The following is a 25,463-nucleotide window of genomic DNA, read 5'->3' as shown; positions in this document are numbered from 1 at the left end:
TCAGCTGGCATCTGGGCACTTGGCTCTCAGACTGGACTCAGTCAACAGTAAACTGGGTCTCCTGTGCCTAGACTGTGCAAATAACGTGGTTTATGCTAAACACCTGCTTTCCTTCTGGGAGTCTGGAACTTTGGTATGTGTAAAGCAGAGGGTGCCTATGTGACCAGCCCCAATCAAAATCTTGGTGCTGAGTCTCTAATGCGTTTTCTTAGGCAGAATCATCACACACGTGTTGCTGCATTTCTGTGATAATCAAAGCTCTGAATACAACTCCATGCTCTATGCTAAGTCCTGTGAGTCCTTTCAGGAAATGTTTGAATGTGGGGGGTGGTCTTGCCACCCCTCCCAGTAAAGTACCAATATTATATACCTGCACCTAGCATGAGCCGATAGAGCCTTACCCACCTCAAGAAGGTCTGCTGTCACCACCCAGCTAGAAGAGGAGTTACAGATAGAAGATGAGACTGGGCTGGCAACCCGATAAAAAGCCCCAACCCCTAGAAGGGGAGGTAACACGAGGGAGAGAAAGAACACTTTTGAAAGTCCACTGAACCAGTCGTTGTGCTGGATGCTCACTCTATTTTCATTACTTCGCTTCCTCATCATCACAACAGTATTATTATCTCAATATTTTAGATAAAGAAATTTAGGCGCAGAGGGACTGAGTAACTAGCCTGAGGTCACACAGCTAGCCAGAGAAGGAAGCCAGCAACAAGGCTGGCTGCCTGGCTGCAGAGACTGCAGAGTCTCTGCTTTTCCCAGTACCCACACTGCCTGCCCAGCTGCCACCCCGTCGGCCTGTCAGGCTGCTTGGCTTGCCCTACTCCCTGCTCTGCCAAGCAAGTCATGAGAAGTTTTCTGCAAAACTAGAGCAGGAAGGGAAACAGGACATCATTTAATTTGACTCTCATAACTACCATGTGCCGGGCTGCCTGGCAGACACCCTCCTTTTTCAGACAGGGAAAATGAAGCCCAGTGAGGGCCAGCTGATTAGGACAAGGGCAGGACCTGAGCCAAGGCCTCCTTTCACATTTCCCAGTGCCTGGTACACAGGAGAACTCAGTAAATACCTGCCGGCTGGTGAAAGATGATTAAATACAAAATAAAAGTGGGCTCAACAAGAAACCAGAGGTTAATTCTCTGAATCTTCTATCTTTTAAAGCATTTTTCTTTAAAAACATCTGCAGAGTACTGACCAGTCAACAAAGAACTCCAGGTAACCTTCATTTGGTTTCTCCAGCTTCGGCGTCCCCATTTCTGCTTTCACTCCCACCAAGATGTCTGTGTGACCCTGCAGACACATGCAAGAAGGGTCCTCACTCAGGGCAGGCAGCCAGGCACCCAACCACCCCCTCCTCTCCCAGATGTACGCCTCGAGGGGACTCGCTTAGCATCAGTGCCGGGACTTGGAAAGTGGCCCTTTGAGAAGGTGAGGGGTCCTTCAGATGTATACAGACCCCCTCCCAGAGTTTGGCTTGGGTCTTAGATTTCCCTTGGAACAATATGCACTCCAAAAGCCCAGAGGGGCCTGCAACTGGTTCCCTAGAGCCTACCCATTCCTCCACCTGGGTACAGACTGTGGCCACAGTACTCACCAGCTTGACTCTGGCAGACCCACTGGTGTTGGACACCACATCAGTTTCCACTTCAACACATCGGTAGTCTTCACAGCCACGGCCATCCATGCGGAGGTCTTCCTGAGTGCAACAATCAAAATCCTAAGGTTATAATACTAAACCTCTAACAGACTGTTCAACTGACTCACTCCTTTCCCCCCAGAGAGAAATATGTGGTACAACAACTCCTTTTCTCTTAGTGATTCATCCAAATATTCTGTCCTCATAGGTAGTAACATTACTATTTTACAAATGAGGAAATGGAGACTCAGAGAAGTTAAGTGACTCACGTCCAAGGTCCCACAGCTAGGGACAGCAAAGCTCAGCTTCCAACCCAGGTCTGTCGGAGCACGAAGTCCAAACTACGTACCACTATACAGAACAGGCACACACAAACAAAATCTGAACAGACAAAATAAAAGAGGTCTCTTTCCGAATCTGCAATTCTGAAGTCACAAGAAGTATGGATTGTCAGAGATACAGGTACAACTGTCTTGGCTGTAGCCCTCCAACCCCCCAAACCCAATCAGATCTAGTCTGTAAATAGCTAAAAACAACTAACTGGTATCTTCTAAAAGATCTTCTAAAACAGGCATGCTCTAGAACAGGGTCAACAAAGTTAGGCCTGCAGGCCGCCTGTTTTCATAAGCCGTTCTACTGGAACACAGCCGTGCCCACTCGCTCAGGTATTCTGTGGCTGCTGTCATACCACAGCAGCAGAGCTGAGGGGTTGAGATAGAGACCACATGACCTGCAGCCCCCAGATCATTACTATTTAGTCCTTCACAGGAAAAGTTTGCCAACCCCTGCTACAGAGGATGGGTTTCAGGGTGGTGTACGTACTGCCTGGCCTTATCCCCAGTTATTTACTTAACTCAATTATTTACTTCTATTGGTATAACTCATAGATAACTATTTTATGCTGTGGTTGTAATCCAGTACTTCCATTATTTATCTTGTTGCTCCAAGTGTCCCAGATTTGGCCACTGGGAGCTCCTTTGGGTTGGTTCTTGCATTCTCTCAATATGTCTCCAATCTCTTCGGAGCACTTCTTTACTTCTGACAACAAAAGGTGTTCCAGCCACTTGTATTTTACCTGCCCCAGCCCTGGGATCAGCCCTTTTTCCAAGGAGCCCTGGTTCCCTTCATTGCAGAATAGTACTTAAAAACCAGGATCTGGGTGCTAAGTAGGTTCATTGTTACAGGGGTATCATTGCTTCTAGATCGTCTCAGTAGAACAGTGCTAGAAAATATACGTATGTGTACTAACCCACACACATACACACACCTATATTTATTTCTGTATCTATCCACATATCTGTTAAAAAGTCATGTGTTCATACTGAGAGTTGGTTCTAACCTACCTCCTTGTCTTATTTGTAACTTCTTTCTCAGACAGGGAGGAACCTGGCTCTCATTATCTACAATGTATTTATGTATTTGTTAAATCTCTGTATATACATAAAGTAGTTTCAGAATTACTGCGCCATACCCCTGTGAAAAACAAATTTACTAATACAGTATTTGTGTAGAGTTCTTTTTGTCTTTAGCCTTACAGCACCCACTCAAAATATTGTTTCCAGTTGTCTTTCCCCATCCTTCCTGTGCCTCTGTTACTCATCTGTACCCCTGTCAGTTCATTAGTAACTGCTGGGGTTCCATTTTGGGTCCCCCACATCCTGGCTACTTTTAATTACTATCACCAGGGCTCTAAGAGTCAAAGCTATCAGAGAAGGTGTGCTCAGAGAAATGTCACTCACCCCTCATCCCTATTTTCATCCCCCCCCCACCTTCCTACCCCCTCCCACCAGCGCCAGGCAGGTAACCAATCTCTTTAGTTCCCAGTCCATCTTTCATGTACTTCCTTTCCACAAAAGAACAGATAAGAGTATTTTTAATATCCCTTATTTTCTTTTATAAAATATGGCATACTACAGATACTCTTTTACACGTAGCTTCTTTTTCTAAACAATTAACAATACATATGCAGGAAATCACTCCACATCAGGTCATAGAGATTGTCCTCATTCTCTGTAAACATTTTTTGAAAGCTCTTTCTTTCAGCAAAAAAATCATTAGCCTCATCAGATTCTCAAAGGGATTAATGCTTCTCAAAATACTGAAAACAAAAACCAAACAAACAAACCAAACAAACAAGCCACCACTGTTCTGAAGTATGTATCTGTCAGAGATTTATCTTTAAACTGCTTGGCTCACTGCATATCTGATTGACTTTTTTATTTTGAGGAATGAAAATACAGAAAAGGAAAACACTGAATACTCCCGCCACACAGTACCAACTACTACCATCTGTCGTGTTTGTTTCAACTCTTTAAACTCCTGTTAAAGGAGAGAAAATAAACATCCTAAATCAGGTTGAAGTCCTTTTGCAGCCAGTCGACTCCAAGACATCCCCTCCCAGCCATCCCCTCCCTGGAGGCAATCCCTATCTGAAGCCTGGGGAGACATGTTCTCGAAAAGCAACAGAATTTCAAGTCTAGAAGAATGAGTCTCCTGAACTCTACAGAGTGAGTTCTCTTCCCTGGAGGATCCCAAAACTATATAACCGTGTCTCGTCACAACCCCACCTACCCCCACCCACATGAAAGCATCCTAGGTCAATCTCGGCTTGCCCCATCCCCCAGGTGTGCCTTGCTAGGAAGTGAACACCTGGCCCAGAAACAGCATTTACAATGAGTCCTTGGTGGATTGTAGGTATGGCACAAGTGTGAGCAGTCACTAGGAGCATCAGTCATGGCCTCCAGGCCTGGTCCTGCAATTAACTAGCTGCTTGACCTAGGACTAACCCTAACCCTAACCCTAACCCTAACCCTAACCCTTCCCCTCTAGACTAATTTCCTCATTTGTAGATGTAGAGATTGAATTCGACGGCCTCAAAGGTGCGTCTCTAATTCTGTGGATCTATAAATTAAAAGAGCCACAATTATTTGCAAGAACTAATAGTAGCTACTATTTAATGTGCATTTACTATCGACCAGATAACGTGCTAGGAACACTATACAGTTAACATGTTAAATCCTCACAATAACCCTATAATGTAAGAGAGCAAATTTTCATTCCATTTTACAAATGGGGATCAGGTTGAAAGATGCTAAATGCCTGGCCCAACGTCATAGCCAGTAAATAGCACTTGAATTCCAAGCCAGAGCTCTTAACCCCAATTCCACAGTCTCCTGCATTCTAAAGAGTCTCTTCACTGTGCAAAGGAGGCAGCACAGGCCTCTCGCAAAGGACGAACTGGCTGGCTATACCAGTTCGTCCTAATGATGGTGATGACGACTCTGAAAGCAAGAAGGCCGCAAGGCTACAGGGCTTCCCACTATTGCTTTAAATTACCACTCACTCTAGTCACAACCCTTTGTAGTGACAACCCACTGTTCCAAAATGTGGCTGGAGGGGTGTCAGAAAACTGGGCCTCACCAGAGCTTGCCTTTCCAGCCTTTAAATCAGTCTCTGCCCCCTGGGGAAGGCTCAGTCAGGAAGGCTCGGGTGACAAGTAAGAGATAAACAAAAAAGCTACAAATTTCCGATAAACAAAAAAGCTACAAATTTCCCTTTCCAGGGACGCGTAAAGTATAATTTTTTTCGTAGAAAAAAGCACACAACAGGAGAAAACAAAGTCCATGAATCACTGCACACAGGACTTTTTAAAAATCCACTTTTCCTCATAAAAGGCTTAGGAAGGGGCTTCCCTGGTGGTGCAGTGGTTGAGAGTCCACCTGCCGATGCAGGGGACACGGGTTCGTGCCCCGGTCCGGGAAGATCCCACATGCTGCGGAGCGGCTGGGCCCGTGAGCCATGGCCGGTGAGCCTACGCGTCCGGAGCCTGTGCTCCGCAACGAGAGAGGCCACAACAGTGAGAGGCCCGCGTACCGCAAAAAAAAAAAAGGCTTAGGAAATAGCTAAACCTGCTTGGCCTGGCTCAGAGCCTGACGCCCTACCATAATTTTTATTCATCTGTAGTACTCAGGAGCTAAGGAATCAATCCATGTGTGAACATTTAAACATGGGCTGCCCTGAAGTGAACGCTCCATTTAAAAAATCAATAGAGATGTCCACAGGTGACAGACCACACCAGGGAGTGGAACCCTGTTCTCAGCAGAGGGGACGAGCACCTTTCTAGGTAAAGGCCTTCTGGATGCTAGGATGGCTCCTCGTGACTTTCAAGTTGTTACCTGTGTGATCACTACAACCCTGCTGGTTGGGTGTGGCACAGAGTCACCGCCAACCTATATTTAAAACTCTGCTGTTCCACGCCAGCTTTTTGACCTTGAGCAAGTTAGTTCCTCAACAGCTCTGAGTCTGTCTCTTTGTCTATAAAGCGGGAATAACCCCGACCCTACAGAGTTATAGGAGAATCCTCAGCACAGTGCAGCACACAGGAGTCCCTGCTCAGCAGCTCCTTCTGCTTCTGGCAGCACATATTAACTCACTGAATCCTCAAAAACAACCCGGAGAGAGGTTACAAATGAGGACATTGAGGCGCCAAGTTTAACCTCCTGTTTGTGACAGAGTGGCAGGACAGATGACCCAACCCAGAGTTGCTGTTCCTCACACCCGGGTAACACAGTCCTACTTCCTAATGGGAGTTGTCAGTTGGCTCTCCTAATCCAACACACTTGGGAGGAGTTAGACTTAAAGTAGTCCTCTGAGGCGATGCTAACCACCTCCCACCTCCACTACCTTGCTTTGACTTGTCCAAGAGTGCAGAGCTTGCTGGAGGAGAACTGAGACCATACGGCCTCCCCTACTAGAAAGCCACCCTACTTTGGAAAGGGCCAGCTTTGCAGGCCCAGGCCCCAGACACAGCAGGCAAAACGAGATGTTGTCCTCGTTCCACTTTCCAAGCCTGTTGGGTGGGCCTGCATTCCTTTAGGATGGGATCCCACTCACCTTGCAAAGGGCCTGACCCAAAGGCATACAATCCAGAGAGTGGCCAGCTCTTTGGGGCGTGAAACTGATTCACTCCTTGGAATCTGATCTCTGATCTGGGAAATACTTGGGAGCGAAAGGGAGTTAAAGAGGAGCTGACAGGTCATGGTGTGGAGGGAGGCTGGAGAGGCCTCACAGAAGTAAAGGTGGGGGGATGGCATGTACCAAGGTGGAGGGCAGCTGGACAGCAAGCGGCTGCGGAGAAGTGAGACACTTCAGCAGAGAGAAGTAGGGCTGTCACCAGAGACGTAAAGACAGGCAGAGTCACACAGTCTATGTGATCCATGCTGGAGCCCTGAAAAGGCAGTGCCCCAGAGCTGCCTAGGGACTTTCCAGGCCTGGCCACAAATCCCCCTTGTCTTGAGACAATTTAACAATCTCTAGCCCTCCAAATCAAAAGAGCTTAAATCTCAACAGCCAGAGGCGGAACCCCACATGGGGTCACTAGGAAGGTTGCGGATATAGTATGGATGGTTCCGGACAAAGCCACACTTCCGATGGAAAAATCTTGACAGGGAGCCAACTTCTCTTCAGGGTTGACCACATGCCAGGTGGTCCATATTCTCTTTTCTCATCATTCCTCACAATCCCTTTCTGCTCCCAGATGGATATGTTCTCATTTTATACAGGGGGAGCTAGCTCAGCTACTCAGGTAAGAATCACTCTTACTGTGAATGGTGGAGCCGGGAAAGGATCCCTGCTCAGTCTGACTCCAAGTCCTCACTCAAACAGACGCAGGAGGTCATGTGACCTTGTTAGGGGAACCACTGACGGAAACCGCCCAGACTGGCCAGACCTTATAGTAACCATTTGCACGAGTTATCTTACAACACGAGGTCCTGGTAAGGAACACGGAACTAACAAGCTATCACCAACCGGAAGAATTCGGGAAGGGTCAAAAGGAGAGGGGACACCAGTCAATATGTCCTACCAACCTCCCAGAATCCTTCTCGCTGGAATCCATCTTGGCTGAGTGATGTACACGCCACCATGAAGGACCCTGAGTCAGAATGATTGGCCAGAGACAACCCAGAAACTAACTCCATCACCATAAAACCTGAGAATGCGAGCCACGTGGCAGAGCAGTTCTCCTGGGTTCCCTTACCCTACTGCTCTCTGCCCGGGTGCCCCTTCCCAATAAAGTCTCTTGCTTTGTCAGCACATGTGTCCCCTCAGACAATTCATTTCCGAGTGTTAGACAAGAGCCCACTCTCGGGCCCTGGAAGGGGTCCCCCTTCCTGCAACAACCTCAGGCAGGGGGGCAAAGATTTCTGCAGCAGACTCCAGGCTGGACCAGGCCAGAGGCTTGCCCATAGCCCAACGTCTGGTGACTGCATCAAAATCTCCCAACATTTATGAAAATACCCATTCCCAGGCCCCAGCCCCAGAGATTCTGATTCAGAAGGTCCAGGTAAAGCCCGCGAAGCTGTATTTTGTGAGTAAAAGGCGCTTCAAGGTTTCAGAATCACTGGGCTAAGACGGAGGTTAGCAATGTCTTTTCATGGAGGAAGCAGCACATATTTAGCTAGTTAAGCAAACTCCAAAAGAGGATTAAATGCTAATTCTGGATATTCTGACATCTGCCCCAAATTCCTGAATATAAAAACCAGTTTGATACAAGTTAGTAAAACAAAAGTTGTACAAAGAAATGCAAAATAGGGTTCTAAAGAAACTGAGAACCAACGTGGGAAAAAGTACTACCTAAAAAGATAACAGTACAGCAATATATGTCAATATACTATTTAAGGTCTAGGAAAATGGCGGGGTTCAGAACTTGCCCTCCCCCTTATTTCCCCAACATGCTTTCAGAAGACAGAAGAAAGAGAAGTAGAAGTGGGGAGTCTCTCTGGCCTTTGCCTTTGAATCCCTATTTTAAAAAAGGGAAAGTGGCATGCAAGTCAAGGTGGGCTTTGCAATCAGAAAGATCTGGATTTATATCCCAGGTCCACTGTAATCAGAGAGGGTACGGGGCCCCGGAAAAAGAGAACCAGGCATGGCTTTCTGGACATAAGAGAAGCCATTTTAGGCCTAAGCATTGTTGTGATCTAAGCCTGACCATAATGCTTGCCCTTGAACAGGTGTCTGTAATCAATGATCTTGAAGGAAGTAAAGAATGCAGGAAAAAAGGAAAAGCAGTGAAGAAATAACAGTTGAGATAAAACAGAGCCCTAGTTTTTCCTCAAGGGATATACTTAACAATCTGATACAGATCTTTGACTTGTTATACAAGAACTAAGGCCCCCACCCAGCTAGAGGATGGTAACTACAGGATAAGACCCCAAGCTGGTCTCAACACGAGGAAGGATGATGTTGACCTTTATGACCTTCGGAGACTCCAATCAACTAAAGCTTGGAGTCTGTTAACCTTTGCCCCAATTCTATGCTAAATTCCCCTCTGCTCAAGCCTCCACATGAATATGCATGTGCCCTTAGCTTATTCTCCAATTTTGCTAATTGGATAGACACTGCTTTGGAAAAGATCCTCAGCGTCCCCTCACTTGCTGCAATTAACAAATCCTTCCTTCTCCCAATCTTTGGCTTGGTTGTGTCTTTTGGCTCGACACCCACCAAGCGGCAAACCCTGTTTTCGGGTAACACCACCACACACTTACTTTGTGACCTCAGACAACTGATTTAACCTCTCTGAGCATAGTTCCTTATATGTAAAGTAGAGATAATACTTACCTTCAGGACTGTTACAAAGATTCAATGGGATAAAAATTATGATAGAATATGTACCTAACAAAAATGGGACAGCTCAGCCTTCAAAGGCTGAGAGGGTCTTTAACAGAATCAGGGACTGCCCACCGCTTCCTACCCGGGTGTGGAACCTTGTAGACCCAGAAAGAAGCAAGTACAAATACAATCCTAAATGGATTCTCGCCGCCCGGTCCCAAATACACCCTCATTGCCGGCTTCGATCTGCACACGCCGGCCGCCGAGCGGTTTAATCACAAGGTAAACCCAGTCAGCCGCAGTCCTAGGGGAACCCGACGGCCGGCGCCGGTACCGCTGCTGCCGCTACCTGAACGCCATGCACAATGTACACCTTCTCCGCCTCACTCAGCGCCACAAACGCCATGCTGCCGAGCCTCCCCGCCGCCAGATGTCATCTGCCAGCGTCTCCCCCGCGGACCACGCCCCCTCCGCGCCCATGCGTCATCAGCCTGCGCGGCGGCCGCTCCAGCAGCTGCCGCCGCCACCACCGCCACCACCGCCGGGAGCTCGATGGGCTTCTCTTGCGCGCCGCCCTGTGTCTGGCCGAGTCCAGGGAGCCGCGGCGCCTCGTGCCGGGGAGCCATCGCTGCAGCCCGAGGCCGGATCGCGGGTCGGGGGCTGCAGGGGGAGCGACGGCGGCGGCGACAGCCGAGCCCCACCGGGGGCCTGGGACTGGGGAACTGCCTCCAGCTTCACGGTCAGTTGGGTGAGGAAACTGGGATTGGGTGAAAAAGCTGGGGTGAGACGAGAGGCACGGGCCGGGGCCGGAGCTGGAGGACTCGTAGTAGGAGAGACGTGCGGCGCAGTTTGCTCAGAGCTGAAGTTGAAGTAGCAGGTCGTGTGTGTTGAGAGAGACAGACAGACAGGCAGACACAGACAGACTCACTCCGAGTGAGGGGAGGCGGACGTCGTGATTGGCCTGAGAGGCTGTCTCCTTGCTCTCCTTCCTACCCCCTGTCTTGCATTTCTCTGGTCCCTAGAATGGTGGTAAAGAAAGAGGCGATAAAGACCTCTTTAGGTCGTTCCCGGTGGGAAGGGTCTGGGCCAGAAGTGAATGCCCACTAGTCCCGAGGCGTCTTCACCCCAGGGATTCCCCCACCCCCACCCCCGCTCTCTCTCTGGGGCTGGTTGACCGAACGCTGACCCGGAACCTTTGCAGGATCCCCTTGCCCTGGGTGGCTGCCGGAGCATTGTCCCAAAGAGAGTAGGGGGGGAGAGTCTTGGTCGGCGCTGGCTGGGGGGCGCAGTGCCCAGGCGTCCCCAGCACTTCCTAGCAGTGACTAGTGATCGCTGGGAGCCGTGGACGAAAAAAATGCCAGCCCCGCTCGTGGCCACGTAAGAATGGGCCTCGAATATTCAGAAAGGATACCTGCAAGGTGAATGTGGGGTCACTGAAGGAGCCCATTAAGGCGGGGCTGACAGGGCACGAAAAAATTTTAAAGGGGCCACGTGGATAAATGGGGGAAAGTTAACCCCAAACGACAGAAACAAAGAGGGGGTCTGATGACTTTTCCAAATGCTCCATTTTTGAGGAACCTCCCTGTACTCAAAAGTGAAAGTAACCCTTGACAGCTTGATCATCCAAAGAACATTTGGGTTTTCTCAGATAGTAGCTCAAATACAGTTTCACACATAACTTGGGAGCTTAGCATAGATGGGCTTTGTGCTGGCTTTGGAACACTAAGACAAGTGGAGCACAACTTCTGCCCAGAGAAGCTCCCCAGGCAGAGGGGAAGGACCCAGGGCCAGCATAACCACAGAACATGGTGGTTAAGAGCTATGACAGTGGCACTAGTGAACACAGTGGGATAGGGAGGTCAGTCCGAGGAGGGTATGGAGAGGAAGTACCTGCCCACATTCTTAAGCACTAAACTGCTGAGCCCCAAAATAGATGATCACTTCTTAGTAGACTGGACATTAGTTGTTTCTGATGTCTCTACATAATTCTCTGCAGGTGCACCTACAGGGAAGACATCCTGCATTGTTGAACTTTGCCCTCCAGGGAATCTAGGAGAGGTGAAACTGGAAGTGTTTCCTCCCTAATGAAAGTACAGGTGCCCCCACCTGTTGTGGCACATAGATGCCTTTGTGTGTGGTTGGACGCCTGGATTCTAGAGAGGACCTCCGTGGTGAGATAACAAGGGACTGCTGTTGTTAGAAATGGTATTTGCGCTAGAGATTGCTCCGAAAGGAGAGACCCTGGATGTGGAATTTTAGTAGCTAGGATATCTAAGAAGATTGAGGGTTTAAAAAGTGGCAGTGAATAGATCAGAAAAGACACTGAAAGAAAATTCTGAGTTTGGATACCATGGAATCATCTTTATATAAAGATTCATCTTTCAATGAATCTTTTAAAATATAAAACATACATTTGAAGTGTTCCCCTGATAATTGACTAAGTTTCTTTGCTGGAGAAGGGTTGGCAGTATTTGCTAAATAACATTATGAACAATGTCTGACATGTTAGACAAAGTAGATATAAGAGGTGTAAACAGTAGAATGTTCATTTAAAATTCTCTACTAAAACAATGACACCTTCACTGATTGTTTTGCTTGAATGCAGCCAGAACATTTTTATCACATATGTTGTGATAATGTGTTAGACATTTCAAAAGCCTATAAATCCAGAGTTCTTTTTGGTTTACTGAAGCAATTCAAAGATTATATGTTTGCCAGAAAATCAAAACACTAAGGATGGCATATTATTCTGTTAACCTGCTTGTTTTCCCATCACTGTCAGATTCTTTTGGAGGCATACTGATTTATAGGTCTGTCTGTTCTAAATCTCTGTACGCTTATTAATTTTATCTAACAGTAACTTAAGTATAATAGTGCTTATTATGTGCCAAGCACTGCTCTAAAGCACTTTACAAAGACTAACTGATTCAGTCCTATTAACAATAGCCCTGTGAGGCAGGTACTATTATCCTGTTTTACAGATTGGGAAACTGAGGTGCAGAGAGGCTGTCTTGACCAAGGTCTCAGGTCACACAGCTAGTAAACGGTAGAGCCAGGATTTGAGACCAGAAAACCTAGCTCCCATACCTGCCTTCCTAACCATCCCCTTATGTAGCTGTCCCCTTTCATTTCATTCACCAGAGTATTTGAAGGAGGCCTGTGTTTGTTGTGGAACTGGTAAAGCCCTATAAGTTATAGTTAGTTTTAATTCCAAAAGCAAGGAATCTGTTCCTTTTTCTAGAGGAACATTGAACGTGGTGCTGATGGGAAGCTCATGTGTCTGTTTCAGCCAACTCTTTTAGGTAAGGGAAAAGGTTACATATAGACCAAGTGGAGCTTAACTCAAAGTACCTGAGATCCCTCAACGGCAGAGAAGCCCAATGGATCAGGTACAGAGGGTTGAGATAGGCATGGAGACCCAGATTCCAACCACGTGCTTATTCCCAGAATAGACCTCTAGAAGCTCTTCAAACAATCAGGAAGTATTTGTTTGCATGCCTTTGTGTCCCTAGTGTTCTCGTGGGCCTGAAGAGATAAGAAACTGAAAACACACACCTGCCTAAAAGGAGTTTAAGATTTCTTATAACTGCGGAGCCCAGGTTCTTGAACTAGTACGTGAACAAGACAAAATAAAGTGCTCAATTGAGACACGTGGTACTTAGATGAGAGGCCGGCCTATAATAAGGTGCTAATTGTGCAGGCCAGGCATCAAGAGCAACAGGTAAAGAGCTGCTGCTAGCCACTGGCAGATAACAGTAACATTACACAGAGTAAATCTGTCCCACCTAGCCTTGGTTAATTAAAGCAAAAACAGTCAGTTACAGGAGAGCTTGGGGCAGTGCTGAGTCCGTGGTGCTGAAGTTGCAGAGAGCTCTCGAAGGAGACCTCTTAAAAGCCCAGCAAGGGAACATTTTATTCCCAGTCTTAAACACGGGTAGCCAAGTTTTAGGCCTTTTCCTTTGCGTTCTCACAATTAGCCCAGCACCCCAGAAAAGCAAAAGTGAGCTGTTGTTTTCCCTATAGATCCGTTTCCTTTAAACACTTTGCATTTGTCCTGCCTGTGCCTTGTCTTAAAGAATACTCGGTATAAATAACCTGTCATAGTCAGGCCAGCACGTCTGTCTGTCTTGTCATTCTAGAAATCATAACTTCTGGTTCCAGTGATAGAAAAATTGATGGGAATACATAGGTAAAGCTTATTCTCATTTAGAGGAAGGGTCTTCACGTGTGTTTCATTCTGAGCGAATGGCAGGGTGCTTCCTATGTCTTTCATTAGGGCATGTGTGAGAAAAGGGCATCACATGTCCTGATTAGCAAATCTGGAAGTATTTAAACACATACACACCCCGATAGCCATAGAAAGTAGCAGAAGCTGAAGCAGCAGTGAAGGTGTGATGTCTGGCTATTGACCTTTTGGGGGAAATAAGAAGGCTAATGCCATGCTGCCTCGAATTTCTTCCTGTTTTCTGCATTTTAAAATCATTTGCCTTCCTCCTCAAAAGCAGATTTCCAGAGACAAATGGCCAGGTTATTGCTGACTTTTGACTGTGTAGGTAAGAAGACTACCTTGCATGTCCCACCTAATTCAGCCATTCATCCAGGCAATGTGAGGAAACACCAGGAAAACTCCCTCTTTTCATAGTTTCTTCCAAATTGTAACATTCCTGGTAACATTCCATTGATTGAACTCTTTGGATTTTCTGGTCTACCTGAGACATGAATATCTCCTGTTCAGGGTCAGTGGGGATGGAATGCCTTGGGGTACGATTGATTTTTCACCTTAGGACAATGGCCCTAGTGGGACAAGTACAGTTCTGGCCGCAGTTCTGTTGCAATAAGTTTTGACTTTGTACAAAGTGTGCGTTTCTAACCCAAGAAAGAGTAGCAGAGAATCTAGAAAGGCAGGTTGGCTAGGAAGATAATGATCTATGGTGGAAAGACTATTGGGCATCTATTCCAGTGATCTAGACTTTGCCACTAACTTGCTTTGTGACTTTGAGTAAGTCAACCTCTCTAAACCTCATTTTACACGAAAATGCCTATCTTACCAGGTTATAGAAGGCACAGTAGATCTTGGATATAGAGACATTTAAACACTGAAAAATGGTCATGTTTAACTTTGGACTTTAAGACTTCTCTCTTTTACCATTTTGTAATATTTGATGTATTTTGATAGTGCTTTTCCCTCTCTGCAAAACATTAAATGAAAGAACAAAGGAAGTGGTAATTACATGCCATACTTCATTGAAAAAATTGAACATGCTCAGGAAAATTGCTAACAGACAACTGTTTCTTTTTGAATATTAACAAAAAAATGGGGAAAGGAAGTTAAAGGATACTTTTGATAATAAAAAAATCCAAGAAATTAACAAAGATGTTGAATTTGTTTCTGAGAACAGAGGAATCAGAATCTCAGCCCTGCAGAGGACTTTAGCAATCAGCTCAATGTTCCCTCTTGTTTTATGGGTGAGGAAACTGAGGCCCATGGAGGGTAACTGTCTTGCCCCAAATCATGAGGTTAGTGAGCAGCAGGGTGGGGAGTAGAATTCTGGCCTCTTGACTCCAAGCCCAGTCTTCATTCTGCTTAGCACTAGTCTCCCATCTATCTCCAAAGGCCTCTAACAGATGCCTCGCCTGGCAGGCGGGGGCTGTGGACTTGTAGAGTCTCGTTTCCTTGGGCCCAGGTTCCTTTCAAGGCTCTGCTCTTGCATTGCCACTTACAGGGCCTGCCTGAGGTGAGTGGGATCAGCAGGGACCTGAAAGCAAAATGGGTCCCCTCCTTGAAGCCTGGTACAGTTGTAGTAACTGGTTCTCTCTTCTCCTTCCCTAACTCCTCTTTCAGATCCCTCTAAGCCCTTTTGCTTTTAGTCCCTAAGAAAGCCACGCTCTTGCCTGGGTGATGGCATAGTGGCTGCATATCTGCACATAGCACAGTGTGGGGCCAGGTGCCATTTTCAGCCTTTGCTGGTTGGTCTCTGCCTAGCATGGGTGGGCTTTCCCTCAGAAAAAGCAGCGTGCTGGAACTTGGCCCTACAGGAAATGTTCCCCAGCAGAAGCAGATTTTAGGGATTCAATCTTAGGGTGACCCTCATGGCTGAAGCTTCACAGCCCTCCTGCTTCCTAAGTTAAGGCAGGATCAGTCTTCTGAATGGTGGCTGGTGTTCAGCCAGGGCCCCAGCTTAGAGCACAAAATGCTTAAGTTCAGGTCTGTGATCTATGAACAGCACTGCATGTGGCCCACCCGAGAGTGCCATCTCTGGGTGACCATGTGTGGGCAAGAGATTCAAACAGTAAGTAAGCCAAGGTCACTGGTAGAAACATCAGCACCCTTCCCCCTTTTGTTTCTAGTTAATGGGCAAAGTTAATGATTGTAGTGAGTAGTTAAAGCTAGGCTCTGGAATGAGAGCAGGCTTGGGAGTGTATCCTGTCTCCACTGCTTCCTAGCAGTATGAACATAGGGTAACCTTTCCATGCCTCAGTTTCCTCACCTCTAAAAGGGGGTGGGAAAGTGAGGACTTATCCTACAAGGTCGAGTAACTATGAGGATAGAGCAGGATGAGGTGCGTCTAGCATACAGCCCAGTATAGTAGACCTTCAGTAAGAGTCAGGGCCCCGCTCCACGTTGGGTGTGCCCTGCGCTGTGGCAGCTGCCAAGCAGAAGGCATCTTGGAACCTACTCCTGACAGAGGCCAGGGGCAGTTCAGTGTCAGGTGAGATCATGCACCTGATTATAAAGGGTTCCATGTACTATAACACTTGTTGACAAACATTAATTGAGTAGCTAAATCAGTGACATATTGTTGCCTTTTTAAAGAGTTTCCTGCTGGGTTGCAGACTTCCTGGAAGGAGGAGTTAATGTAGGGAGATGGCCGCATAAGCAACAAGAGGATACCATCCTTTAGACCTAGATAGGAAGTTAGCCAGCTCGCTAACCATTTTATGGAAATCAGCTGACTCCTTGAGTTTCATTTCTTTACCCATCTGTAGAAGAGGCTGGACCAGAGTTTGGAAGAGGTCAGCTAGTCCCTATGGTCTCTTCCCAAAAGGCCGTGTTTTTTGAGGGCCCTAGTGTGTGAGGTGGCCTGGTGGGTGCTGTGCTCCATTAAAGAGGAAGCCACCAGCAGCAAAATGGCTCATAGAAGAAAGAATGCTCCTTCTTTTTTTTTTTCCCCCAAAGAATGAGTATTATAGGCTCCCAGGAGTGGAAGCAAAGTCTGCTTAGAGTCCTTTTCTAAGGTTTTTAAAAAAGAGTCACAAAGTTTAGAGAACTAGGCCTCCCCACTTGAGAGATGAAGACATTGAAGCTAAGTTGAAGTGACCTCTCCTTAGGTCCATGAATTGTGTGTGAGGGAGCAGGAAGCAGAGCTCGTGTTTCCTGCTTGGTCATTCCTCCTGTCCCCCTCTTGCAAAACAAAAAAAGAAAGAAAGAAAGAAAAAGCAGCCATGTGCGGTGCTCAGAATGTGGTCTGTGGCGGCAAACAGAGCTGGTTTTGGATCCTGGCTTTATCTGATCTAGGGAATATTATTAAGACCCTCTATACCTCACCTTTTCCGTCTTTACAATGAATAATAAAAGCTACTGTGCTAAGTTGTTGTGAGAATTTAGAGGGGCTGCTTTGTGTACATCCTCAGTCTTAATGGGCATTCAGTTAATGATAGTGCCCATCTCCATTCCTATAGCAGCACTGCATGTTCTAGGTAAAATCTCAGATGCCCTTGGATTTCCTCATCTGTAAAGCAGAAGAGTTTGACTAAAACCTATTAGATGGTCTTTAAGGTTCCTTCCCACTCTAAAATTCTGACTCAGATAGTGATTGTTTTTTACCAGTTAATCTTATGCGTGGTCTTGTTTTAATTTTTTTCTCATTGTTGCAACATATGATAAAGCACGCTCATAAAAAAGGATGAATGTGTTACCCAAACGAGTGGTAGTTTCTACTGATCCCCAGTGTTTGTGACATCTGTCATCCTATATGTGGGTGTGTATTTTTTTTAATAGATCTAGAAAGCTAGGAGGTGGTAAACTGCCAGTTGTAGTACTGTAATAGTCAGTTGTAGTAAATGGAGGAACCGTTAGCCTACATGAGCTTCCAAATCCCCAAACTTTTTTCTGAAATGGAGACTCATTGTTAGGAATCTGAGTTTGCACATGAGTGGGTTTTATAGGAAGGTGGCTTTTATAGGAAGAAGGCAAATTTCGCTTACTGACCACTTGCAGGTTCCCTCAGTGAATTTTAATATATATAGGATTTGGTTTGGGCATGTGATATCTTCCTTCCTTCCTCCCTTCTTCCCTCCCTCCCTTCCTTCCTTTCTGTCTCTCTCTCTTTCCCTCCCTCCCTCCCTTCCTTTCTTTTTTCCTGTTTTTTGTTAAAGGTTAAGTATGACAGAGACAGCAAGCAGGCAGAGGGAGACAGACCCTGTTGTAGAGAGAGACACAATGTAGACTCCTTGGTAAAGATCTTCTAGCACAGGCCAGCAGCTCTACCTGTCTGGACACCTTCCTTGCCTGGCAAGGTGTGGTGCAGAGGGTAAGATAAGGCACCTTTCCTTTGGACCACACCCTTACCTTTTGGAAAGAGTTGAGTGACTCATTCTGGTTTTTTATGAAACATTTCAAACATAGTGATTCATGGTTCATTCTCTCTTTCTGAGAATCATCTAAAAATAGGTATGAAATGTACAATCCTTTTGGATCCTTACACAAATTAAGAGAATTGTAACTCAGATAAATTCATTTTTTGCTAGATCCGATTTATTTCCAGAGCTTCCAGGGAATGGGCCATTTATTCATCTGTAAAGCTGTAGGGCTGGTTTGTGAATACTTGAAGTCCATCACCCTAAAACTTGAGAAGTTCTGAATCTATACAGTGCCAAGATCTGCTTGTATGTTGTGCATGAATGCATGTGTGGATGTGAGAATGTGAGTGGGTGTGCTGTTTTAGGAAAGTAATCTTCACAAAGTCCTTTGAGATGCCTTTAAGGACTTGGTTTTAGATCTAGCTGAGCCACCCATGACTTTAGTGTAGTATCTTGTCTCAGGAAAGCAGCTGGCAATCTGAGAAGATCTGGGATTCTTGGGACATTCGCTGGATTGAGAACAGTGGGTTTTGGGGGTTCTAATACATCCAGTACTGAACTTTTATGTGGTCGTGCCTTTGAACCTTGTTCATGAAGCACGGACTTTTGGTCAACTTTCTTAGGCCAGGTGATGGATTTATAAGGGTTTGCCCCTCACTCAACAAGTAATGATTAACTACAGTCACTGTAGCTGGATTCTGCCCATCACTAATTGTCAACACTAGGCTAGGAGGCTAGGCTGGCCAACAACCACCTATGGGCCATAGTGGAATGGGGCCTCTGAGCTTCGCCTTAGAATCACCACTTTCAAACCCTTTCAGTTGCCCAGCCATGGATAGGCAGCATGGGAATTGAGTCATAAGTGATGTATTGCAAGGCCAATCCAGAACCCTAATCCCTGGGGCTCACAGGACTCTAGATGGAACTTCACTAAATACATTTTTGTCTGCTTATCTGGATTAGTGGAAGGGCCTGACTGTGGTCAGGCATAATGAAGCACGTGTGTTATAGGTGAATCTGGAGGCAATTCTCTGGACCAGAAGCAGTGGCGTTTTTTGGAAGTTAGCACTAATTTCAGTCATTTCTTGGTTTTTGCTTCTGAAACTCTAAGAAGGAAGACTAGATGGTTTTCTTAGACTTCCAACACCCTACTCCCCACAGAGCTCAGGTTGTCATTCTGGACACCATCTCTGCCTTATCATCAGGATCACCTTCTCTAGGGAGCTCCAGAACACCTCTGATCCTGTGCATCTCTTTCTCCTATAGTTTTACCAGATTGGGAGCTGGGAGAGGGAAGGGCAGGGCCTGACCAGGGCAGCACACACACATTATTGTCATCCCTGGGTGTGAGTGCCCTGCACAGTTCCTTGTGTTTAGCGGCTGTTTCATGCATGTCTTTTTGAGTTGAATTGAAGAGAGGGGGCTTGAGAAAGCAAACAGGTCAAGGGCATGGGATGAAGAAGGTAGGGAGGGAAACTGGAGGAGGCTGCCCCACTGTGGTATGAGCGGGCTGGCAAGAGTGGTATTGAGGCTTCTGGGACCGACCAACCTCCCTGTGGACCTGCCCCAGAGGCTGAGCAGCTAGTTCTGCGCACCTCCTCTCACGCAAGGACTCATGTCAGGAGTAGGTCCTTGGCAAAGAGCCTCAACCCCAAGGATTGGAATTTCCCTAATTCGAAAAGGAAAAGTGGTCAATATTTGCCTTTTCTGTTTTTGTTACTAGGGACAGAGTGAAGGGAATTTGTACAGTTTGTTTCAAGGTGGGTTTTCCCCCATATTCCTCAGATTTTCAGTTGGCTAATGTAAGGAAAGCTACTTCCATTGCTTTTGGGGGAGCTGGGTTAGTTAAGTACATTTTTAAGAGCAGCGTGCCTTCCTTGGTTTTGATTGGACTCTTTGAAACTCTGAAGCGTGGATTGGAACATGCTCTTCAGTTCAGCCCTTAGTGTCTGGCTCTGCCAGACACCCTTGGCTGGGTTCTTTCCCAGATCACAGGCTCTCACTCACCAGTGAGGGGCAGTGGGAAAACACAGCTCCTCTGTCCACCCTTTGGTCTCACGTGGTCTGAGTGTGGAACATCTGGAAACTTGAGTAAGAGTCACAGTCCACCTATTTCACAATCCTATTGGGGGCACCCTTCGCCGTCTAAAGTATGACCACAGCCCTGAAAGTAATCAAACAAGGGCTCCAAGAGGTGGGCCGGGGAACACAAAGCTCATGGCATTTTACTCCTGTATTCATGTAATGAACACAGATAGTACGTGGCTACTACGTGCCAGGCACTGGCTAATGAAAAGACAGGGCTCCCAGCCCTCAAGGACTGTGTGGTAGGAGAACATAGCTGGTGTTCCCTAAAGGTCAGTTACCTAAAATGAATACCTTTCTTTTACAAACAAATCTAACAAGATTTAGTTTTATTTGCTTTTCCAGTCCACAGCCAATTAGCAGTAGTAAATAGAGGGTATGTTGGGAAGATTGGTAGCTGTAGACACAGAAATGACAGCCAGGAATGGAGGAGGAAGACAAAGAACCACACAAAGGAGATGCCAGAATTAACAATTATAATAGTCTGCACAGGCCAGTTGGTGTGAGGCCGAGAGCCCAGTGATTCTCTGTACCCCCTGAGGACATTACCTAACACACTCCATTAATTGATGTTCCTGGTAATGACTCTAAATCATTCCGAAGAAATGAATGGTTATTGTACTTAAGACAGGAAGAGCTATAATATCCCTTTTTTGTTGTTTTTTGTTTTACTTTTTAATATTTCCAATTTAACCATCCAAATTGTTAAAATGTGTTTCTGCTTAGGAATAAGCCACAGTTACCGGGGAAATTTGCTTGTGTGGAAGGGCCTATTCCTCAGGAAAACCACACATATGAAACACAACTCAAGTTTAGTCAACTCATTGCCGTATGTACAATCAAGAATGAGCAATTGTCAGAGGACAGATAGAATACAGTCAGCTACTGTGAAGATACACCATGAGAATAATGTGATCACTGGAAGTATATAAACAAGAGCATTGCTCTAAAATTTATTTTCAGTGATTATCCATTTCTGAAAACCACACAGTTTATGATAATTGAAGAACAATGGAGTACACAGGTTGTGGTGAGATGACCCTCAGGCAGCAGATGACAGGAGGATACACTGCCACAGACGTGGGTTGGGGTGGGGTGAGTCGTCACTGACCATCTAGGTCACACTGAGCTGTTCTGCAGGGGAAGCAGGCAGACCTCGGAGATGTTGCAGGTTCAGTTCCAGACCACCGCAATAAAGTGAAAATTGCAATAAAGCAAGTCACATGAATTTTTTTTTTTACAATAAAGCAAATCACATGCATATAAAAGTTATGTTTCTACTGTAGTCTACTGGGTGTGCAATAGCATTATGTCTAAAAAACAACATACCTTATTTGTTTGTTTGCTTTTGTTTTTTTGTCTGTGCCACATGGTTTTCGGGATCTTACTTCCCTGACCAGGGATCGAACCCGAGCCCATGGCAGTGAAAGCGCCAAGTCCTAACACCAGACTGCCAGGGAATTCCCATATACCTTATTTTAAAAATACTTTAATGCTCAAAAATGCTAACCATCATCTGAGCCTTCAGCAAAAGCTGTTGGAGAGTCTTGCCTTGATGGCTGCAGACTAGTCAGGGTGGTGCTGAAGGCTGAGGTGGCAAAATAAGACAGCAGTGAAATTTGTGGCATTGATTGACTCTTCCTTTCAAGAACAGTTTCTCCATAGCGTGCAATGCCGTTTGATAGTATTTTACATGTAGTAGACCGTCTTTCAGAATTGGACTCAATCTTCTCAAACCCTGCTGCTGCTTTATCAACTAAGTTTATGTACTATTCTAAGTCCTTTGTTGTCATTTCAACAATCTGCACAGCCTCTTCACCAGGAGTAGATTTTATCTCAAGAAACTACTTTCTTTGTTCATTCATAATAAGCAGCTCCTTATCCATTCAAGTTTTATCAGGAGGTTGCAGCAGGTCAGTCACATTTTCAGGCTCTACTTCTAATTCTACTTCTCTTGCTGTTTCCACCACATCTGCAGTGACTTCCTCGAGGCACTGAAGTCTTGAACCCCTCAAAGTCATACATGAGGGTTAGAATCACCTTCTTCCAAACTCCTGTTAATGTTGATATTTTGACCTCTTCCCACCAGTCACAAATGTTTTTTTTTTTTACATCTTTATTGGAGTATAATTGCTTTACAATGGTGTGTTAGTTTCTGCTTTATAACAAAGTGAATCAGAGAGTGGCATGGACAAATGTTCTTAATGGCATCTAGAATGGTGCATCCTTTGCAGAAGGTTTTCAATTGACTTTGCCCAGATCCATCAGAGAAATCACTGCTTATGGCAGCTGTAGTCTTATGAAATGTATTTCTTAAATAAGACTTGACAGTCAGAATGCCTTTTTGATCTGTGGGCTGTAGAATGAATGTTAGGTTGGCAGACATGAAAAAAACATTAATCTAGTTGTACATCTCCATCAGAGCTCTTGGGTGACCAGGTGCATTGTCAATGAGCAGTACTATTTTGAAAGGAATATTTTTTTTCTGAGCAGTAGGTCTCAACAATGGGCTTAAAATAGTAAACCATGTTATAAACAGATGTGCTGTCATCTAGACTTCGTTTCCATTTATAGAGCACAGGCAAGAGTAGATTGCGCATGATTCTTAAGGGCCTTAGGATTTTCAGAATGGTAAATGAGCATTGGCTTCAACTTCGAGTCACCAGCTGCATTAGAGAGTCCGCCTGTCCTTTGAAGTTTTGAAGCCAGGTAGTGACTTCTCTCAAGCTATGGAAGTCCTAGATGGCATCTTCTTCCAATAGAAGGCTGTTTTGTCTACATTGGAAATTTGTTCTTTAGTGTAGCCACCTTTCATGAATTATCTTAGCTAGATCTTCTGGATAACTTGCTGGTGTAGCTTCCGTGTCAGCACTTGCTGCTTCACCTTGCACTTTCATGTTATGGAGATCGCTGCTCTCCTTAAACTTCATGAACCAAACTCTGCTAATAAGCTCAGACTTTTCTTCTGCAATTTCCTCACTTCTCAAAGCCTTCACAGAACTGAAGAGAGTTAGGGCCATGCTCTGAGTTAGGCTTTGGCTTAAGGGAATATTATGGCTGGTTTGATCTTCTGTCCAGACCGCGAAAACTTTCTCCACATCAGCAATAAAGCTGTTTCGCTTCCTTATCATTCGTGTGTTCACTGGAGTAGCACTTTTAATTTCCTTCAAGAACTTTTCCTTTGCATTCACAACTTGGCTAACTATTTGGTGCAAGAAGCATAGCTTTTTGGACTGTCTCAGCTTTTGAAATGCCTTCCTCACTAAGCTTAATCAAATAGTAACGTCAAAGATGGCTGATTGCAGATCACATAACAGTATAATAACAATGAAAACGTTTGAAATATTGCGAGGATTACCAAAATGTGACAGAGACAAATGCTGTTGGAAAAATGGCACCAATAGACTTGCTCAGCACAGGGCTGCTGCAGACCTTCAATTTGTAAAAAAGTAGTATCTGCGAAGCGTAATAAAGTGAAGAGAAATAAAACGAGGTGTGCCTGTATTTATTTGGTGGGTGACAACTACCTAGAACCAGCAAACTTCTGTAAAGAGCCAGAGGAAATACTTTAGGCTAATGGGTCTTTCCATCACAACTATTCAACCCTGCAAAAAAGATATAGAGAATATAATATGTGTAATCGAATAGTATGGCTGTGGTCCAATAAAACTATTGGTTTAGAACTTAAATAGCAATCGTGGGGACATAGATGATATGCATACAAATCAGTATGGCAGCAGGAAAAAGAATGCTTGCATTTGGAGGTTGTCAAAATGTTGAGCTTCCATCAGCTTTTGAATCATAATGGGATTTCAGCTTTTCGTTCGTTTGGTTTTGTTTGTACAGAGTTTAGAATTTTAGAATTTGCTTGCCATAGGTCAGGTCCCAGATGTCCCCAGTTTTCAGTCTCCTGCTGTCCTTCTCTTTGGTGCTTCAGAAGGTATCCCTGCATCTTTTAATGCCTCTAGGTTGTCCCTGGCAACACTAATTGCCACTATCTTGTGAAGAGCACAAGGTTGCTCTATTGGAAAATTCTGGTTGAATGTGATAGTCACTCTGAGTATTTTTTGAGTCAGTGTTCCTTTGGACAAGCACACAGTACACATTTAACTGCCTTTCAGCCATTAATTCTCTGCCACCATGGGAGGGGAGGCCTTGGCCTTATTCTTTCATTATTAGTCAGTGCAAGTTTTGATTCCAGAATGTCTATCATTTGAGTAGTAGTTACTGATCTGCCCTCTCAGCTTTCTGGACACATCCTTACTTTTCATGACGCTACTGTAGTCACTTCAGATCCTCTTTCTTCGTTGGGGGTGAGGGCAGTGGAGGAAGGAGGAAAATTGGGCAAAGGGTAAGGATAACCCAGTACAACCATTGAAAGCTTGCCCTTCCCCTTCAGAGCTGCAGTCTTCAGAAAAGCACACAGCCAGTGCTGCTTTTGAGTGATTTCCTGTGCTGTGAAGTGATTTGAGTTCTCAAAAGACTGAGATGTTGCTTGCCTGCATCATAGACTGTGCTCCGGGTGGTTTTCCCATGGCCCCTACATCTGAGAGAGAACTGGAGCCATCGCGGTTTCTGAGAAACCTGGTTGGTGAAACGACAGGCCCCAGAGTTTAAGATAAAGAACTGGAGCAGGGGAATCTAGACTGACATGTCTTGCAGCATGTGCCGTGGACAGAGAGACTTCAGTTATCGCGTCTTAGTGATTTCATTGCTCTCTCCAGAGACTCAGCTGCAGCTGTGAGGAAGAAAGGCCGCGTTGCTCAGCACTTGCTTCTGAAGTAACTGACGTCTTTCCTAGAGAGAAGACGTGCACACCGCCTGTGATGTGTGCAGGGTCTTGCGGTCGACAGCACGAGTAACAGGCACCTCCAACTCCCTCGACCCTCACACCAACTGTGAGGAGGGGGCTGGGGCTGGAATGTGGGTGTTTTCCTAGGTCAGGAGACCAGAACTCACGAAGCCCCACAAGCAGGTGGTGCGGAAACATCTCTGGACTCATTGTCCAACATTCCTACGCTTTGCCCTATCACCATGAGTAGAGCAGAACTCATTCCTGGAAAATAAACCATTTTGGCCATAGGGCTAAAAACCCTAGCTTGTTTCAAGAACATTCCCCATCCTAGTGAGTGTTTTGCCTTTATTATTGGCTAATGCAGTGCACTAAGTTAGAAGGTCTCCATGGTTGCAGCTTAACCCTAGTCCTAGGTTACCACTACTTTCCTCCTACTCAATCCAGCCTCAACACGAGTCTCTGAGTTTGTCCACAGTGTAGAGGCAGCAGTGTTACTGATGAAGAGAGTTTTCCCAGAGGGCCTGGTGCTCCCCCTCCCACCCCTTTGTCTTTTAGGTCAAAATTTGAACATATCTGTTAGTCCGCCTCCCAGCTGGTGTGCTGTGTGTGCTGCTGCTGCTCCGGCTGACCTGAGGCGAGGCATTTGCCCTTTGAAGGCTCCCCTTTCTTTATCTGTCACGTGAAGGCTTTGGGCAAGGTGGCCCTGTTTTAGCTTTCAGAAGTAGGGACAAGAACTCACATTGGAAATGAACAGAAGG

General features: G+C 45.7%; 2 protein-coding genes across 5 annotated transcripts in view; one reads left to right on the top strand and one right to left on the bottom strand.

Annotated features, from left to right (window-relative positions):
- Positions 1-9,721, bottom strand: part of EXOSC7 (exosome component 7) — a 29,373-nt gene extending 19,652 nt beyond the window's left edge. Inside the window, exons 1-3 of the mRNA XM_067754068.1 lie at positions 9,595-9,721; positions 1,596-1,697; positions 1,197-1,291 (exon numbers count right to left, since the gene is read on the bottom strand). Coding sequence (XP_067610169.1) covers positions 1,197-1,291; positions 1,596-1,697; positions 9,595-9,651 — 254 coding nt within the window. The 5' untranslated portion in view covers positions 9,652-9,721. The remainder of the gene's footprint in view (positions 1-1,196; positions 1,292-1,595; positions 1,698-9,594) is intronic.
- Positions 9,722-9,746: 25 nt separating this feature from the next.
- Positions 9,747-25,463, top strand: part of ZDHHC3 (zinc finger DHHC-type palmitoyltransferase 3) — a 59,227-nt gene continuing 43,510 nt past the window's right edge. The window contains exon 1 of one of the 4 annotated variants that reach the window (XM_067754064.1): positions 9,747-9,984. The gene's annotated coding sequence lies outside the window, so the exon portion shown is untranslated. Of the gene's footprint in view, positions 9,994-11,274; positions 11,417-25,463 lie in introns of those variants that run through there. The other 3 variants (XM_067754066.1, XM_067754067.1, XM_067754065.1) reach the window with 3 other exon arrangements.

Source organism: Pseudorca crassidens, chromosome 10 (genome assembly GCF_039906515.1).
Source record: "Pseudorca crassidens isolate mPseCra1 chromosome 10, mPseCra1.hap1, whole genome shotgun sequence".
Classification (NCBI taxonomy): Eukaryota; Metazoa; Chordata; class Mammalia; order Artiodactyla; family Delphinidae; genus Pseudorca; species Pseudorca crassidens.
This window is presented reverse-complemented; position numbering and strand designations above follow the sequence as displayed.